The following is an 18,955-nucleotide window of genomic DNA, read 5'->3' as shown; positions in this document are numbered from 1 at the left end:
GAATCTCTTATTTGGGTCATCCATAAAAAAGTATTATTTTTTATGCTAAGAGTATTATTTTTATTATTAATATCAGTAGAGTTGACCAATCTCACGTGTGAAGATTTGCGTGTACTCTTGATTATTTTTATAGATTAACCAGTATCAACAGTACACAGCTTGGGTTTAATCTCAATTTATGGTAATAATTTTCAGAGAGTAAATATAACTTTCTAATTTCCATTCTGCTCTGTGCTGATATAAGCTCGATCGATTTCTCCTGTGTAGAAATTTTGGTCAGAAATGTCGATGGTGAGTAGGCGAAAAGCCATTTCTCTTTTGGCATCAACGAGGCAATTGTACTACGGAAGCAAGTACTCGTGGATTGGGAGCCGCAGGGGGTTCGCTTCGGGATCAGAGGAGAACGACGTCGTCGTCATTGGCGGCGGCCCTGGGGGTTACGTCGCCGCCATCAAGGCCGCGCAGCTTGGCTTCAAGACCACATGTATTGAGAAACGAGGGGCACTCGGAGGCACTTGCCTAAACGTTGGTTGCATCCCATCCAAGGTATGTGCCTGTGTCTGCCTGATTTTCCGGATCTGTTCGATTTTTCGGGTTGCTTGCTGATTTTTTGGTCTATCAAGTTGCTGTTTGGTATTCCTGATTGTCTGTCGCTCGGAGTGATGTGTTGGTTGGTATTCATTGAAGATTGGGAGTTTGTGGTGGATTGTGTTTTGGATTGTGAATTTAGATTGTTCTCCCTCTTCTCATTACTACTGGATAATCGGCTACTGTTTAGATATTCATTCCTTGTTGCTCTGTTTTGCTGAAATTTAGCTTCCGTGCTTCACGGCTTTTATAAGTTAGTTGGCGATTCAGGTTACGAAAGGTATTCAGTACAAGTCTCCATTTAGTTCATTATGCAATAATCAACATTTAGCTGAGATATTTGGTGCCAGAAGGGAAGTTAATGATACAATTATGTGTAATGTGCATTTGTTTGCATGCTGTTAACTGTGGTGAATTTTGGCTAGATATAAATTGTCATTATTCTTCAGGATTAAGTGGAACAAGGCTACTTTTTTTTGTTGTTAAGATAAATAATAATCAGAATTACCGTATAACAGTTTGGTAAGAACACCATTTGAAGGCAAAGGGCTTGTCAGAAGTTCTTAGTTTTATATGATGGAAAGTACTATCATTTTCTCTTCCTCGGTTTTTAGCCTTTTCAGTTGGTGAGTTATTTTGAAAAGGTGATAAAGTAACACTTCTGATGTCAATCTCTCTGAACAGGATTTGAAACTATTATCTCTTTCAGAGTTTTAAAAACTTAGAACTGTTGCATAAGATAAGAATGCACATGTGAACTGTGTTGCTTACTCTGCGAGAGATCGTCGATAATTTTAATGGACCCAGTTTGGTGCAAATTTGAAGGTTGCCAAATTTTGAATGCTAAAATTTGATTATTTTTGTCAAATTTCAACCACTCTTCTTGAACTGGCATGTGGCCGGGGTCCGGGGATCAATCTTCAACTTCTTTTTTATTTTTATTTTTCTCTCTTCATCTTTACTTTACAGCTTTGGTTTTCTTTTGTTCTCTTGTCTTAGTGTTCAGCAAAGGTGAACCACCTGTATTATGTTCTGAAGCGCCAACCATTCATGTCTTGTTTTTTAGGATCATGAGAGTTTTAAACAAAAGAACAGAGCGAAGACTAATTAATTTGTCCATAAATTTACCATTAATACCATGCATATGTAATATAGCCGTTCCCTGATATATATATATAAATCGAAAAATCTCCGACAAATAGCATAATTTCTATGTATAGCATGGATGGAGTATTTGCACATCTTGTTCATTCGATTTAGAACTTATATCTTGTTTTAAAACAATAGATCATTCTTTTTCCATACTTCATATGCATGTATTTTAGTGTTGTCTCTACGTTAGTAATTTCTATAGTTGGTGCATGCTAAAGAACCAATTTGTACGAGTGTTGATGTTTTGAGTTAAAATCCATGTCAATGTTCCATTTTTCTTGTGCAGGCCTTGCTACATTCTTCCCACATGTATCATGAAGCCAAGCATTCATTTGCTAATCATGGTGTAAAGATTTCTTCTGTTGAGGTTGATGTACCAGCCATGATGGCCCAGAAAGATAAAGCAGTTAGTAATTTAACTAAAGGGATTGAGGGTCTATTCAAGAAGAACAAAGTTAACTACGTTAAGGGATATGGAAAGTTTCTTTCGCCTTCTGAAGTTTCTGTTGATACTCTAGATGGTGGCAACACAGTTGTGAAAGGGAAGAATATTATAGTGGCAACTGGTTCTGATGTCAAAAGTCTACCAGGAATAACCATTGATGAGGAGAGAATTGTATCATCTACAGGGGCCTTAGCATTGAAAGAAATTCCCAGGAGGCTCGTGGTTATAGGGGCAGGCTATATTGGCCTTGAAATGGGCTCTGTCTGGGGTCGCCTGGGGTCAGAGGTCACTGTTGTTGAATTTGCATCAGACATTGTACCAACCATGGATGGTGAAGTCCGAAAACAATTTCAACGTGCTCTTGAGAAACAGAAGATGAAGTTCATGCTCAAAACTAAGGTGGTGTCTGTTGACACCAGTGGTGATACTTTGAAGTTGACTCTTGAACCATCAGCTGGCGGTGATCAGACCATTCTTGAAACTGATGTTGTTCTTGTTTCCGCTGGTAGAGTTCCATTTACTGCTGGACTTGGATTGGAGAAATTAGGGATTGAAACTGATAAGGGTGGACGGATCTCAGTGAACAAGCGGTTTGCCACTAATGTACCAGGTGTGTATGCCATTGGTGACGTTATTCCTGGCCCAATGTTGGCTCACAAAGCGGAAGAGGATGGGGTTGCATGTGTGGAATATATTGCTGGTAAGGAGGCTCATGTTGACTACGATTTGGTTCCAGGAGTTGTTTACACCCACCCTGAGGTGGCATACGTGGGGAAAACTGAGGAGCAGGTGAAAACACTTGGAGTTGATTATCGTGTTGGAAAGTTTCCTTTGTTGGCAAATAGTAGGGCCAAAACTATTGATGATGCTGAGGGAGTGGTGAAGATAATTGCTGAGAAGGAGACTGATAAGATTTTAGGCGTCCACATCATGTCTCCAAATGCAGGGGAGATAATTCACGAGGCTGTTTTGGCTTTGCATTATGGAGCATCAAGTGAAGACATTGCTCGAACTTGCCATGCTCATCCAACCATGAGTGAGGCAGTGAAGGAGGCTGCTATGGCTACTTATGACAAGCCCATTCACATATAGGACACATTACATAATGTTGTTACGACAGCTCATGTCTATTTTTGAGATTTGCAACCGGGCATAAACCAGGTTTTTCTTTTCCATTTCCTCCCGTAATTTAATGAGGTGGTTGAAAAAGTTATGTTCATCTTCTTCTTGGAATCATAATACTACACTAAAATGTTTCTTCCAGATCATCACGTGACTTGAGAGTAATAACAAGTCTTCGTACTCTCAGCTTCTATGCTTATGAAGATATTTGGTTTTTATCTGTGGGTGGAATTTACTTTTGAAATGAGAAATATGCTGAGACTCGCTATCCGGCATATGCAACTAGCATTTTAAATTTCTGTTTTCATGTGTTGAAAATTACTTCTTGGCTACATGCTCAAGTATCAACCCTTCTCATTTAGCTTCGCAGGGGAATATATGGATAGGAGTCGTTCAAGAGTTAAATGATACTCACAGGATTCTGCTATCTTTTCCAAATCATTTAGCGGATAGCAATCAAATGTTTGCCTGATATGGTTTATATTTTAGCTGGGTGCGGGGTAGGAGATTATTTAATTTTGTAGGGCTGTAAAGGGTACCCGGAGGACTCAGTAACACAGTCTAGCACGAGGCACTTGGTATGATAGATTCGATCGGTGGGACTTTTCTCTGGGGTTCTTTAGGAGGTTGTGGTTGGGTAGCTGGACTTTGGGTTAAAATCGGCGTGCTAAATGGAGAGGACCTGATCGAACAGGAACCAGGCTAGGTTTTTCTGAGACTCACTTCAGCCAACTTTGCTAAAATATAGCTTCATACTCGATCCATCCTGCGCATTTACGGTTTACATATAGTTTAAAGGAGATTAGGTTGAGCCTCATTATACAACAGGATGCAAAGTGGATAATAATCATAATGGGTGTTTGCCAAATTTGTTCTAGTTTGAAGGCAGGGACAATGTTTGAAAATAAAAGAAAACTCAAGTTGAAAATGGCCCGAACTCCGCTTCTTAAACCATTGATCCTTCTTTTGTTTCTTCTCACCAACATCACATTCACATAAGCATCAAATGACTTTATCTCCAAAATCTTCCCCAGAACTCGAAATCCTTGGCTATGCGCACAGATTCTAGAAGCAGACCAAAGGGCTTGTCTGGCCTCTTCACTTCACACCCATCTGAGAATCTCTATGGACTCGGCCAGATCCAACACTCAATCGACTAAAAAGATTATACACAACTCGTTTAGAGGAACACAAGATGTGAAGTTAAAAGAGCTATACAAATCATGTTTGTTGAATTATGATTGCTCTGTATATTATCTTGAAATAGCATATCCTTATTTAAAATCTGGTGATTTTGCAACTCTAAGCACATATACGGCAGGGCCGACATTAACCGTTGAACCAGTGACTCTTAAGCAGGCAAATGCTAAGCTGTGATGTCGTTATGGTGATTTCAACTTACCTCTCCGGGAGAACCGTTGTATTTTAACTTGTAAATAATTTTTTCGTGTTTGCTCAAAATATGCGAACCCAACTCGAACTAGAGCTGGACGATGATGAATTTTCATGTTTGAGCTGAGAAAATAAAATTCTATATATATTTTAAAAAATTATTCATTAAAAAAAGAAATTCAAACTAGACTGATCGTTTTTCGAAAAATAAGCGAAAGGGTTTAGATATTGATTATTTTCATCTCAATTCTTCTCCCCACTTCTCTATTTGAACTCGTTTAATCTACTAAGAAATAATTTCTAGCACACATCATTCAGTCGTAGACTCGTAGTATACATTTCACATGTATTTTATATAAATCCTGGAAACATTTTGACGCATTCAACGATATAGATTATATATATAAAATAAAAATATTTATTACGAAGTTGCATATAATAAAAACATTTGTTATCTCCTTAAAGTGAGCTTGGGGCTTATCTCTGTTATCTATATACATACCACTTCTATTAGTCGAGTTTCGTGTATTTACCATCAATGCCTCAAATTTGGTTTTAATGTCCTCACTTTATTACCATTGTTTTCGATTCAAATATGATTTTTATGCCCTCACTTTATTACTTTGGTTTGTTCTTACGTGTGTTCCATTCTAGGCAGGTGAATCGGTTATAACAATAGGCAGGTGAATTGGTTACCACCATCACAAGATCCTAAAGTCTCCTAATTTAATCGAAAATAAGATTCAAGTTTATTCAAGAAGGCCAAAACCTAACCAAGAGATAGATCAGCCAATTCCTCCGAATAAAAAATCAAGAATATGCACCGGGTACAGAATTATATTGCTCCAGGCAACTTTTAGAACCAACCTCTTCTTATTAATGATCTTGATATTCCTATTTCTCAATAAACAAAAAAGGATAAATGTCATGCACCCAACATCCCATATCAAACTTTGTGTCATAGCATAAGTTGTCTCCAAGTTATCGTACGTGTGTCTGTCTCAAGTTTATCACAAGCAAATTCCTAAAAATATTCAAGATGCACTTCATCAACCATAATGGAGAAATGTTGTTAATGATGAAATTAGAGCCCTTGAAAAGGATGGAACTTGGATTCTCTCAGATCTAAAATATAATGTTTTCGCATGGCTCATCATCTTATGCAGAACCGATGCGACCAACATAAAATATTTGAAGTTTTTAATCATTCATTTGTAATATTATTCTCTACTTGATCCATTTAAAGTACAATATTGTGCTTTCTCCAATTTGGTCAAGGATTCTGAAACCTATCATAATATTAAAATGTCCAATAATAGCTCTGATTTGGTGTTCGGGTCAGTGGAGTAGGTGAGCGATTGACTGATAGTAAGAAGTTCGATTCTCACTACCTACACTTTTTCGAGCGAGTCAATCGTACAGGATTTGCCTAGTGCAGTTTACTCATGGTTTGCAGACTATTGCGTTAAGCTCGGAGTTTACCCAGTGCATATCGAAGGTTAGTAGTTGTGGGTTCCATTGTCATAAAAAAATAAAGTCCAATGACCTGTATATGGTATACTATGTTATATTATTAAATTGAGATCCATATACTAACAAATTTTGGTGTCATAATCTGTTTTCTATTGAACACCAAATTTACACTTATTTTATTTGACATTCATTATTCTAGAAAAAATCTGTTTATTAAGTTTTTTTTTTTGAATGAAATGCTAATAATATTAAACCAAATCCTTAAGAATCATATTCTGAAATACATGAGGCTGAATGTAAACTCGGCCTTCAAGACCAGACAAAGAAACAGCAGTCCTAGCTAAAGCATGATTTGGGGATCTCCTAACAAAAACAAATGATAAAGATTGGAAATCCGACGCTTGTATTTTGCAATATATCTTCCAAAATAAGCCCAACTGAAGAGGAATCTGGAATTGAGGAATTTAATCCATGAACAATTGATAGAGCATCAGAGTCAATTATGACCTGAGAGAGAGAGCCAAATCTTTGATCCAACTAAGGGCTAGGGCTTCCTTAATTCCTAGTGCTTCGGCTACTGAAGAATTTCAAATACCTGGCAAAATCCCATGAATAGCTCCAAGAATAGATCCGAGATGATTCTTTATAACACAACAATATCCAGCATGACCCGACATGGAAAAAATTGCTGCATCAACATTACATTTCAAGAAATGCTATGGAGGTTGAGTCCACCTAATAATATTGAGCTGAATAGAAGTAGCAGGCGAGTTCAAAGAGATATTATGAGCAACTTGCCATTGAGATCTAATATTCAAAGCTATCTCGAATATTTTGATTGTCGTTTTGCTTTTTTATTCCACACTACATCATTTCTATTCTTCGAAATACACCACCAAATGACCACCACTATCTCGACTTCCATGAGTGAATTATTTGTAACCAAAGAGTTCCACCACCCAACAAAAGATTCCAGTAAACCAACCTGACTACCAATTGATGTCATACTCCACACATTATGAGCTAGAGGAAAAGTTATAAGAACACGAAAATCCTCCTCCAAATCATCATGACATAAAGGGCACCACTCGGGGACCTGTACTCGGCATATACATATTGCATTCTTCGTAGGAAGACAAGATGATAGAGCACACCAAACTAAATTAAGTACTTTGGCCGGGAGGTGTAATTGCTAAACTTTATCCCAATTTACTATTATGGGATTAAGAATTGGTTCTGAATTTTGCATCAAAATTTTGTATCCACTCCAGACTGTATAGCTTTCTTTTGCATCAGCAACCCACATCCAACGATCATCACAAATTATGTTGCTCAGTGGGATCGACATAATCTGATGTTGGTCTCCCTCGTTAAAATATTCTTTCAACAAATCAATATTTCAGTCACCTGCCTTGTTAAAACGCAACGAGCTGACATATAAGTTTTGCAATTCTGGGATACATTCTGAAACAATACATGGCTTATGCATATCAGGCAACCAAGGATCACCCCATATTTTAGTTTGTTGGCTGACCCAATGTGCTTACAAGCTCCTTGGCGAACTAGTTCTTGCGATGCCATAAGACTACGCTGCACATAGCTATGATTGGCTCCCAAGCAAGCATCTAAGAAAGAATCTCTAGGAAAGTATCTGGCCTTAAAAACTTTAGATTTTAATCAAATAGGATCAGTAAGGAGTTCCACCCTTGCTTGGCTAGAAGTGATATGCTGTACTCATGAAGTCTTCGAAAACCCAATCTACCAGCTTTCTTTATTCTACTGAGTTGTGCCCAACTTTTCCACCTGACACCACCACGATTCAGATCGCCTTTACCCCACCAGAAAGAGTTCGTCATACGTTCTAACTCCTTGCAAAGGATTCGAGGAAGATAGAAGATACTCATAACATAAGTTGGAATAGCTTGCACCACTGCTTTTAGTAAGATCTCTTTACCTACTCTAGAAAAAAACTTATGTCTCCGCCCATGCATACGATTCCAAGCGATTCCAAGCTTTTTCCTCTATGAAAGAAAAAATCTCAGCTTTGTTCTTACCAATTAGAGAAGGGAGACCAAGATATTTTCCATGATTAATAATGTAATCGACTCCCAAAAGATGTACTATTTTAAATTTGATTTCAGAAGACACATTTGCACTGAAGAGATAGAAGATTTCAAGTAGTTCACATGTTGACATGATACAGGTTCATATTTGTGAAGACACTCCATAATGACATTAGTTTCTTCTATTCAAGCCCGGAAAAACAAAAAACTATCATCCGCAAAAAATAGATGTGACATAGATGGTGAAATACGAGCCACTTTCTCCCCATGAAGCTTGCCTCTTTTCACTTCAGAATTTAGCAAAGCAGAAAGCCCCTCAATACAAATAAGGAAAAGATAGGGGGGGATAGGGGATCTCCTTGACGCAGACCACGTTGAAGAGTAATCAGAACTATTTATTGCATGGCCATTATTGACAATCTTTTATCGCACAGTAGAAATACAGAGCATTATCAATTAAACACATAGACTACTAAATCCAAATTTGAGCATCATATTCTCCAGAATATTCATCTCTGCACGATCATAAGCCTTAGACATCGAGTTTAAGTGCTGCCTCCCCTCTTCTGCCCTGTGTTTTACGTTTCAAATAATGACCAATCTCAAAGGCTATAAGTACATTGTCCGCGAGAAAAAATTGCCCTGTTGAAAAGCACTTTGAGTAGGAGAAATAATAAATCTTAACACCTCAGTGGCTTTAATTATCTATTGGGGATGTCCAGTGAATGTGTACTGTATTTCAAATTTACATAGTTAATGAATATAAATTCATTAAAAAAAATTTTTAGTAACACAGAAATCTAGTTGAATCTTATCTAAGTCTTATTCAATTCAAATCATCATATAATCTCTCATTTAAAAATTATTATAAAAAATAAAATTCATTTAATAATAATATAACGTGGATATTTCATACCTAATAAATCGACTGGCGTTTACATATAATTTACAACTAATCTGCATTTTATTAAATACTTATTATAATCATATTAATAACATAATCAACTTAAAATAGTATTATCTGCATACAAAATCATATGGAATTTATTAAATGCTTAATTATAATCATATCAATAACATTAATGATTCTATTGATAAATAGAATTAATAATCTACATAATTATGTTATATTTTAGCAACACGTGCAATGTAACTTTTTTTGTAACTTTTTACAAAATTATGTTATATTTTATTACGATATTACCAAATCATACAAATCTTTCTTATAAAAACACTATCGGTTCATCTTCTATTACATATGTTGATTTCTGAGACATGGATCCGGACATAGATTATCTGTTTGTTGATCACTATTCTATGTGTTCTCCGTCCAAACCGTTGTAAAATTACCAAAAAGAGATAAAAACAAGAACAACCTCGAAGAGTGAGTAATCGTCTCTAAGGACTAAGTCTCTTGTGAGACGGTCTCACAAATCTTTATCTGTGAGACCGATCAACTCTACGATATTCACAATAAAAAGTAATACTCTGAGCATAAAAAGTAATACTTTTTCATAGATGACCCAAATAAAAGATCCGTCTCACAAAATACGATCCGTGAGACCGTCTCACATAAGTTTTTGCCATCTCTAGGCACCCAACTCAATATTGGAATGAATTAATACACTTCTATGCATATGAATTGTCGACTACTCCGATCAAGATAATCGTGTGTCACAGAGCCCTATCCGGAAATATGGTATCCCTATAACAATGATACACCGGAAATGAGCATTTGGGGAAATAAAATTGGTATATAAATATGCATGAGCGTCAAAATCTCTATAATATAGCGTAGATAATGTAATAATAAGTCGTCCTTACATAAAATACAAAATATGAATCTGATTTATTGATTTTAATACGAATCAAATTACAGTCAATATATAACATGAAGTTTATTTCATGCATGGCTACCAAATCCCTCGTTGTACTTAATATACAACATTAAATGTGAATTGTTTCTGATTCAAACCATAACCTTATATACTAGCAACTTGTAAATATACACTGTCAGAAATCAGAATCCTCTCATATATTCAAAAATGCTGTTTTATTGTCCCAAAAACTGCTCGATCATCTTCGTTTCTCTCTCGCTATTCCTTCTAATCAACACCAACGAGTCGTTTCAAGGGAAAGAAAATGATCTGGTGAATGAAATTTGCCCCAAGACCCGTAATCCCACCTTCTGTTACCAGAATATAGGGAGACTCAAAAACGAGAGCCTGCCCGAGCTATGCAAGGCAGCAGTAGGGCCGGCACTGTTGTTAGCGGAATTAGCGGCGGACCAGGCTCGTGAGCTTCTCATTCAGGGGCGATTTCCCGCGCTCAATGACAAATTCAAGTCATGTATAGGCAGCTATCGTCAGACCAATCTTGATCTGTTCTCAGTGATGGGAGCTTTGAATGCGGGGAAGTATCAAAGCCTGCCTGCGGAAGCATCTGCGGCGTTTGCAGAAGCTGGAGCTTGTGATAAACAGTTCCAGCCGCCGTCCAGCGAGCCTGCTCAGGTGAAGAAGGGAACCAAGGATTTGCTGGATGGTTGTAGCGTAGTGTTGGTTATTTCTCAACTTTTAGCAGGACGTTAAATGTAACTTTATAATTATATATATTCCAATTTATTGAGATATTTCTATGAGAATATAATTATTATTGGTTTTTGTTCTTTCATGTCGATTTATGAGGAAAATAGGATATCAGAGAAGAAGTTATTAGCTTTGTAACATTAATTCCCAGCTTCTTGACAAGACAAGGAGACAATTTGGATGGAAAATCCGTCTCACAAAATTGACGGTCATTTCATAATTTTGTAAAATTTATTCTGAGTCAATTTTAGGCAAATCCTACCCTTATACATCTTTTCTAATTAAAAGAGAATATACTCAATTAACATAAAATGCAGAATAGTAATCTTGCTTATTAATACAATGCATAAATTTTAGAGTATATTTTTCCTATATGGGAAATATTTACGTAAAATAAGTGATTTGACTGGGATATACGTTTTTGTGCCTCAGTATTTTTAAGAAAAGTTTACGAGTTTTTTTAATTTTTAATAATTGTTTTTAAAAAATTTTATGAGTAATAAGGTTCTGTAGTTTGTTAAGAATAATTTTATAAAAATCTAATAAAAAAGAATAATTTTATATTATGAAATTTCTAACAAAATGATCATACACAATAAATGGTATCGATATGATATACATCAGATCAGTATTTATATACTCAAATAAAAAAGAATATTTTACTATAATATTTTGGACTTAAACTAAAATACATTTTAGTACAATGTATTTGGTTAATCATATAAATGAACACTTCATTAAATGAATTAATATTTGATTCTAGTGGAAAATTATAATGTTTTAGCTTTCCTCTTTAATATTAAACATTATTTATATCGAAATTAATATTTAAAAATATAATTATAAATATATTATGTTCATTTTATACATAATATTGGTACATAATATTACACAAACAACGTGTGTATCTAAGCGACTAGTATAGTATAATATAATATCTAGTAAATACGTAGACAAATATATATTTAGAGCAACTTAATCTGCAATATTAAATTAAATAAATCAAAATCACATCGCCTAATTCTTAAGAACCCTAGCCATATGCAGACTCTCCACCACTAATAAATGCATATGTTCAAGCACAATCAACCCATCAAGAAATCAGACACACACATATCAGTGAAATTCAAAGCCCGAAAATGGGTATTTCTTGTTGCAAAAACCTGCTGATTCTCTCCATTTTTCTCACCCTACTTTCTCTGAACATAAATAATGCATCTGCAGAAAAAGGCCGTCTAGAGAACTCAAAACCTACAGATTTGATCAAAGAAATCTGCCCGAAAACCCGCAACTCAAGCTACTGCTTCTACCTTCTCGGATTCCAGGAAAACGCCACGCTCCCGGAACTAGGCCAGGCATCAGTCAGAGTAGAGGTGTCAAAATGCGACACGACCCGTCAACCCGACACGACCCAACACGAAAAAAATCAGGTTCGGGTTGGGGTTTTTCGGGTTCGGGTTGGGTTCGGGTTGGTGCCATGTTAGGCGGGTTTCGGGTTGGGTCGGGTTGGGTCGGGGGTTGACCCGCGAACTATTTTTTTGAAAATATTACCTATATTTTTATATATTGTATGTTTGAACAAAATTGATTGTATATTTATATGATAAATTTTCATCATTTAATATTTATTTTACATATTTTTATTTTTTTAACAATTTTTTATTTGATTTAGTAAATATACTTTTTATTTTCTACGATTAAACTTTCAAATTTAAATCGAAAATTTTGTTATTATGTGTTTAAATTAAAATATTATTATTATTTTTTATTTTTGTGAATTTTTTTCATTAATTTTTTAAAAAAAATTTAAAAAAAATAAATAAAATTCGGGTTAGACGGGTTGAGTCGGGTTATACGGGTTCGTGTTCGGGTTGGGGGTTTTCGGGTTGCTTCGGGTTCGGGTTGAAAAAAAATAAAAATATTTTCGCGGGTTGACCCGAAACCTGACCCAACCCAACCCACCCGATTGACACCCCTAAGTCAGAGAAGCAGTGACTTCGGTGATTTTAGCTGAGGACGTGGCGCACGTGAACATGATTCATGCGAAAAGTCCAGAGAAAAAGCGAATATTTCGAGCATGTTACGGAACTTTTCTTCAGGCCGGCGAAGATGTGGCGGCGATGGGGGAACTTATGAAGTCGGGGCCCAGAAGTTAAAAAAACTTGCCCGTGTAACCTGCGACAAACTCTTTTGGCCCCCGATTCCACCGCAACCTGAGGATTTGAAGATTGTGAGCCAGGATTTCCAGGACCGGTGTAGCATTGTTTTGGTCATTTCAAAACTTTTAGCAGGACCATGGATGAGCTTTATTGTTAATAATGATAAAGATCATTGTAAAATGCACGACAATCTTTAAAGCTTAGTTTACTGAAGTAATATTTTGACAAGTAGCTTTTTGGTAAAAACTTGTGTGAGACGGTCTCATTGGTCGTATCTTGTGAGACGAATCTCTTATTTGAGTCATTCATTAAAAATTATTACTTTTTATGCTAAGACTATTATTTTAATTTTATTGTGAATATCGATAGGGTTTACCCGTCTCACAAATAAAAATTCCTGAGACCGTCTCACAAGAGACCTACTCTAGCTTTTTTATTGTAAGGCCCTGTAATTAATTATCCGGTAATTTGGCATAATTAGAATAATTATTGAGTTGTAAATTAAAATAATTATTTATGCCAAATAAATTCAAGAAGTGTGTTAAAAATATGTATTTTAGAATATCGGAGAATTTAACGATATAAAATACTTATAGAGTTTAAACAACACGCGAGAGCAAAATAAATACAGACCGGGATAAATGGGCTTGAGTTACTATTTTAGTAACCAAATACACAATATATAAATATACATATACATACACACATANTATATATAGACATATACATACACACAACTTACCAAAAAGGAGAAGGAAGAAACGAGTGAGAGAAGGAAAAAGAAAGAAAGGAAGAAGAAAACTCTATTCCCTTAACCTTTGGAGCAGCTGTGGCAAAATCGAGATATCTCTTCCGTCCAGCGTCTAAATCTCGATCGGTCTAAAGAGGTGTCTTCCTAACATTCTAAGCTTCTTTTCAAGTCAGAAATCGCGAAGTTTGAGCAAGGATTCGGGTAGATCGAAGCTGTTGTTCCGGTGCTCTGTTTCTGCGTGAATTCTTCCAGTTTTTGGGTGAGAGTTTTTGGGTTGCTGCGATTTTTGTATTTTGAATTTATAGAAATGATCAAAACAAAATTTTTAGTGCTTTATGTTAGCTGTTCATAGCCACTAGAAGCATGGGATTTCGATTAGAAATGGATTTGTTATGATTTTTCTACGAAAATGTGTCAAAACCAGATTCGAAATTGAACTGTGCAGAGTACCTACTGTAATTCGGGATTATGGCATATATGCATTCAGATTCTGAACTTATGATTCAAACAAAAGTTGTAGAGTTATGTGTTGTCTTCCTAATGATATAAGATTCGTTAGATTTCATTAAGAATTGAGATAGTTATGCTCATTTTTCCGAAACTGCTCAATTACAGAATTCTGCCGTGAAGTGCGTATGGAGTAGCATCTTCATGTTAATTCTGGGATTTATCTATTAGGATTATAGAAATGATTTCTTCTAAAAAAAAGTTATATAATTGAGTTATCTTTCATTTCCAATTGGCGGATATTGATTTGGATCAAAAATGAATTAGATATGAATTTTATGGTCATAGGTGCCGAATCTGAAACGGTAACAGAATTCATTTTTCTAGATTCTGGTTGTGGATGTTTATCCATATCAAGATGATTGAATTTCTTGTTGACATCTTCTGATGAAATATGGGTTTTTAAGTTAGGATTCCAACCATGTATGATAAGTATATTTTGGTTAATTTTTGGTTAAGTTTTGACCTTAAAACTTAGTATAGGTACAAGCTGAAATTTGGAAATATTGTATTGGATTGGAAATTTACTCGACTTGTTATATCATCTTATTGTTAGGCCGAGAAGATCAAAGTTGAGCTTGTTGTCGTTATCAATCGGTATAGGTATGTTACAGCTCGGTAACATACGACGGTAAAACATAAATTATGTTTAATTGTCATTCTGTGTTACATGGATCGTGTTTATGATTTTTTGACTGTTGTAAATTGTTAAATGCCTTCGTTGAGATCTATGTTTATTATTATGACATATTATTGGCATTTAGCATCGGGCATACAGTTATGACATTCATGTTGAGCCATATCGTTCTTGTCAGCCCATTGTTGATATCCGTTGTTATCTGGAACTGTTGTTTATCTCGGGATCATTGTGTGGTTGATAGGCCTATACACATGAGACCGTAGATATGATTGAACAATCTCGTGGTTAGTGCAGCCTTTTGAGGTGAGCGCTGGGATTGTGTCATCTAGTTGTTCTGTTGTGTCATCCTGTTATACCGTATCAGCTGTATGGAGGCCGAGTCAGGGGTGTTATTCAGCACAGCTTGGCATACCTCGCATACTTGGCAGGGCGGTTTAGCTGCATGACGATGTAGCTCCCCTGTGTTGTTGCTCGAGCATTATTCCAGTTGTTATCGTACCGTTTGTTGGCTCCTGTTATCTCGATTATTCGTTGAACCTTTCATGCATTGCATACTACATTTTATTATATGATTATGCATGATTTATGATTATTGTTGTTATTGTTGAACTGTTTCTACCAGAATCCTAACCTCAGTTGTTTACTGGGGAGGGGCTGCTGTGGTTGCTATTGGGCACCATGGTAGATCTCTCGAGTCGTTTTGCAGCATCAGGCCGAGGTTCGTCCAGTGGAGCTCGGGATTGAGGTTGGATTACTTGGCTCTGTCAGTGGAGTTTTCCAGTTAGTCTATATGTATGTCTTGAGTTTGTTTTAGTCTTGTATTGTAGTTTATTTGCCGGGGAGATGCCCCGTGTATTTGTAGTGATATTTGGTTGTTTTTGTGATGTTCTGAGTCGACCATATGATTCTTATGATCTGGTGAGTATGTGGTAAGTTTTAATTTCTGTTTAGTCCTGGCCAGTGCGGCTATAGGTTGTTGACTTCGGTTTTTGTTTTTATGACTCTAGTTGGAGTATATTTTGATATAGACTGCTGCTTGAGTTTTTCGGGATGTCCTACTTACGGGGAGGTCATGCCGAAATTTTTCTAGGCCCTGAGGTCTATTTTAAAGTATTTTAAACCTATTTCCGCTGCAGCTTTAAATCAAACCATTATTGTTTGATCATTAATTGTCGTTAGAGTAAATGGGCCTCACATCTTGGTATCAGAGCGTAAACTGGGATACGCTCGAACTAGAGTCTAGGACACTTGAGTCTTGGCACTAAAATGGTTGTTGCGCTTGTGTATGCTACTTGACAACATGCTTATGTGTTTATATGATTTGTTTTTTTTTCATTCTAATAGTTTTTGTGTTTTATCGTATAGAATGGAGGGTGGTGGAGAAATTCCTGTTGATGAGATTCTTTTAGCTCGAGGTCGAGGTCGTGGTCGAGGTCGTGGATGTGGTGGAGCTCGTGTCCGTGTTGTTGATGATACTTTTGTTGAGCAAGCTGCTGATCATCTAGACCAGCTTAGGATGGATGAATTAGTTGCGCGTTTCCATTCTATGCATCCACCTCGATTCAGTGGTCCAGAGGGAGCTGAGAAAGCAGAATTGTGGATTTCTGAGATTGAGGAATTGTTTGATTTGATTGAGTATCCTCCAGAGTGTCGATTGAGATTAGTTGTGCATCAGTTGAAAGATCGTGCCAAAATGTGGTGATCTACTACATTGATGACTTTAGATGCTCAGAGGATTGTTCCATCGTGGGATATATTCAAGCTGAAGTTTAAGGAGAGTTATTGTCCTCCATCACTCTACAGTTCTAAGGTTTCTGAGTTTCATAACCTGAAACAAGATGATATGTCAGTTGCGGAGTATGCAGATTTTTTTTTATGCTATGCTGAGATATGCTCTTCATGTTGCTGCGAGTCAGGTTGCTGTTGTTGAAAGTTTCATTGAAGGACTGAACGATCATCTGCACCCTTTTGTTTCTACCGGTAAGCCACTGAATTATCTTGAAGCAATTGAAATAGCAAAAAGGGCTGAAGCTAGTCTTAAGAGGAGTGGCAATCGAGTTCCTACCCAACATCATCAGTCGGGGAGGCAACAATTCAGTTCATCTGGTTCTGCATCTCTTCGTCCACGTGGAAGCAATTTAAGAAGCCTGGTTTTAGTTCTTCGAGTTCGGGGAGTTCAGGGAACCGTGGTGGATATCGCTATAGTGGACCTTACTGTGATCACTGTGGAGGCAAGCATTCCAGTAATCAGTGTGTTGGAGTTCAAGGGGTTTGCAATGTTTGTGGTCGGCCGTGTCATTTTGCTAGAGTCTGTCCTAGTAAGACGGGGAAATCAGCCCAGACAGGTAGTGGAGCTCAAAGTAATAGAATTCCAGCAGCGTCCCAGTCTTTCCATCAGCCTAGTCGCCCTTCGCATCATAGCAGAGGGCAAGGTGGTCAACAGAATCAGTCATCTATTCATGTATTTGCCTTGATTGAGGATGAGGCTCAGGCAGCTCCAGGTACTGTTATTACTGGTAACTGTAATCTATGTGGTTTTATAGCGCGAGTGTTATTTGATACTGGAGCATCTCATTCCTTTGTTTCTCATGCATTCGTTGTTTCGCGTGATCTTCACACCACTAGTATGAATTCCAATCTATCTGTTGCTACTCCGATGGGCAAAATGATTATCACTGATAATGTGGTGTTCAATGTGGTTTTGTTTCACGATGAAAATGTTCTGTATCTAAATCTCATAGTCCTACCTATGCATGACTTTGATTGTATCGTTGGTATGGATGTTTTGACTGCAAATCGTGCCACTGCTCACTGTTATCGAGGAATAGTTCGTTTCAGGCCTAGCTTTGCTCCTAAATGGAATTTCTATGGCCGTGGTTCTCAAGCCAAGATTCCTCTAGTTTCTGCCATTGAGATGAATCGATTGTTAGATTCTGGTCATGAAGGTTTTCTAGTTTATGATGTTGATCTATCGCAGGATGAGCGACGGATTTTCTGATATTCCTGTAGTTCGTGAGTTTCTTGATGTGTTTTCAGAAGAGATTCCTGGTTTTCCACCAGAACGAGAAGTTGAGTTCAGTATCGAATTAATGCCAGGAACTGAACCCATATCTCGAGCACCATATCGTTTAGCTCTTGTTGAGCTAAAAGAACTGAAAGAACAATTACAAGATTTGTTGAGTAAATGTTATATTCGTCCGAGTTCTTCACTGTGGGGTGCACCGATTCTATTTGTCAAGAAGAAAGATGGTACGATGTGGATGTGTATTGATTATCGGCAACTGAATAAGTTTACTGTCAAGCATAAATATCCACTCCCTAGGATTGATGACTTATTTGATCAGTTGCAAGGTACTGCAGTGTTTTCTAAGATTGATATCCGTTCTGGGTATCATCAAGTGCGAGTCAGACAAGAAGATGTGCCGAAAACAGCTTTTCGCACGAGATACGGACACTTTGAATTTTTGGTTATGCCTTTTGGTTTGACCAATGCTCCTGCTGTGTTTATGGACTTGATGAATAGAGTATTTCGTAAATATCTTGATCGTTTTGTGATTGTATTCATCGATAATATTCTTGTTTATTCCAAGTCCAAAGAAGAGCAAGCCAAACACTTGAGGATAGTTCTTCGAATTCTTCAAAAGAAGCAGTTGTACGCCAAGCTATCCAAGTGTGAGTTTTGGTTAGATAGAGTTGTGTTTCTGGGCCATGTCATATCTCAACATGGTAATTCTGTCGATTCAAGTAAAGTGGAAGCAGATCTGAACTGGGCACGACCGACCAATGTGCCAGAGATTCGTAGTTTCATGGGTTTAGCTGGTTATTACCGGAGATTTATTGAAAATTTCTCAAAGATTGCTAGACCTATTACTCAACTGACTCAGAAAAATCAGAGATTCATTTGGTCTGATGAATGTGTCAAGTTTTGTCGAGTTGAAGAAGAGATTGACTTCTGCACCAGTTCTTACCATTCCAAGAGGTTTTGGAGGATTCGTTGTTTGTATTGACGCATCAAATAGAGGATTAGGTTGTGTTCTGATGCAGCATGACAGAGTTGTGGCCTATGGTTCTCGTCAGT

The 18,955-nt window shown here is 36.9% G+C and overlaps 2 protein-coding genes across 2 annotated transcripts; both read left to right on the top strand.

Annotated features, from left to right (window-relative positions):
- Positions 1 to 202: 202 nt before the first annotated feature.
- On the top strand, positions 203 to 3,525 carry LOC140961397 (leghemoglobin reductase-like). Its single transcript, XM_073419898.1, has 2 exons — positions 203 to 546; positions 2,027 to 3,525. The coding sequence occupies exons 1-2, from the start codon at positions 283 to 285 to the stop codon at positions 3,275 to 3,277; spliced, it is 1,515 nt and encodes a 504-aa protein (XP_073275999.1). The 5' UTR covers positions 203 to 282; the 3' UTR covers positions 3,278 to 3,525.
- A 6,755-nt stretch (positions 3,526 to 10,280) lies between these two features.
- On the top strand, positions 10,281 to 10,823 carry LOC140961020 (pectinesterase inhibitor-like). The gene has a single exon (XM_073419345.1). The coding sequence runs from the start codon at positions 10,281 to 10,283 to the stop codon at positions 10,821 to 10,823; it is 543 nt and encodes a 180-aa protein (XP_073275446.1).
- Positions 10,824 to 18,955: the final 8,132 nt, after the last annotated feature.

This window comes from Primulina huaijiensis, chromosome 16, assembly GCF_012295235.1.
Source record: "Primulina huaijiensis isolate GDHJ02 chromosome 16, ASM1229523v2, whole genome shotgun sequence".
NCBI lineage: Eukaryota > Viridiplantae > Streptophyta > Magnoliopsida > Lamiales > Gesneriaceae > Primulina > Primulina huaijiensis.
Note: the sequence above shows the minus strand (reverse complement) of the source record. Positions and strands in the feature narration are given on the sequence as shown.

Bases quoted from the DNA above. Each gene is read 5' to 3' on its own strand.
- LOC140961020 (XM_073419345.1), top strand. From the start codon at position 10,281: ATGCTGTTTTATTGTCCCAAAAACTGCTCGATCATCTTCGTTTCTCTC.
- LOC140961397 (XM_073419898.1), top strand. From the start codon at position 283: ATGTCGATGGTGAGTAGGCGAAAAGCCATTTCTCTTTTGGCATCAACG. The intron at 547-2,026 runs GTATGTGCCTGT...TTTCTTGTGCAG, and splicing joins TTGGTTGCATCCCATCCAAG to GCCTTGCTACATTCTTCCCA.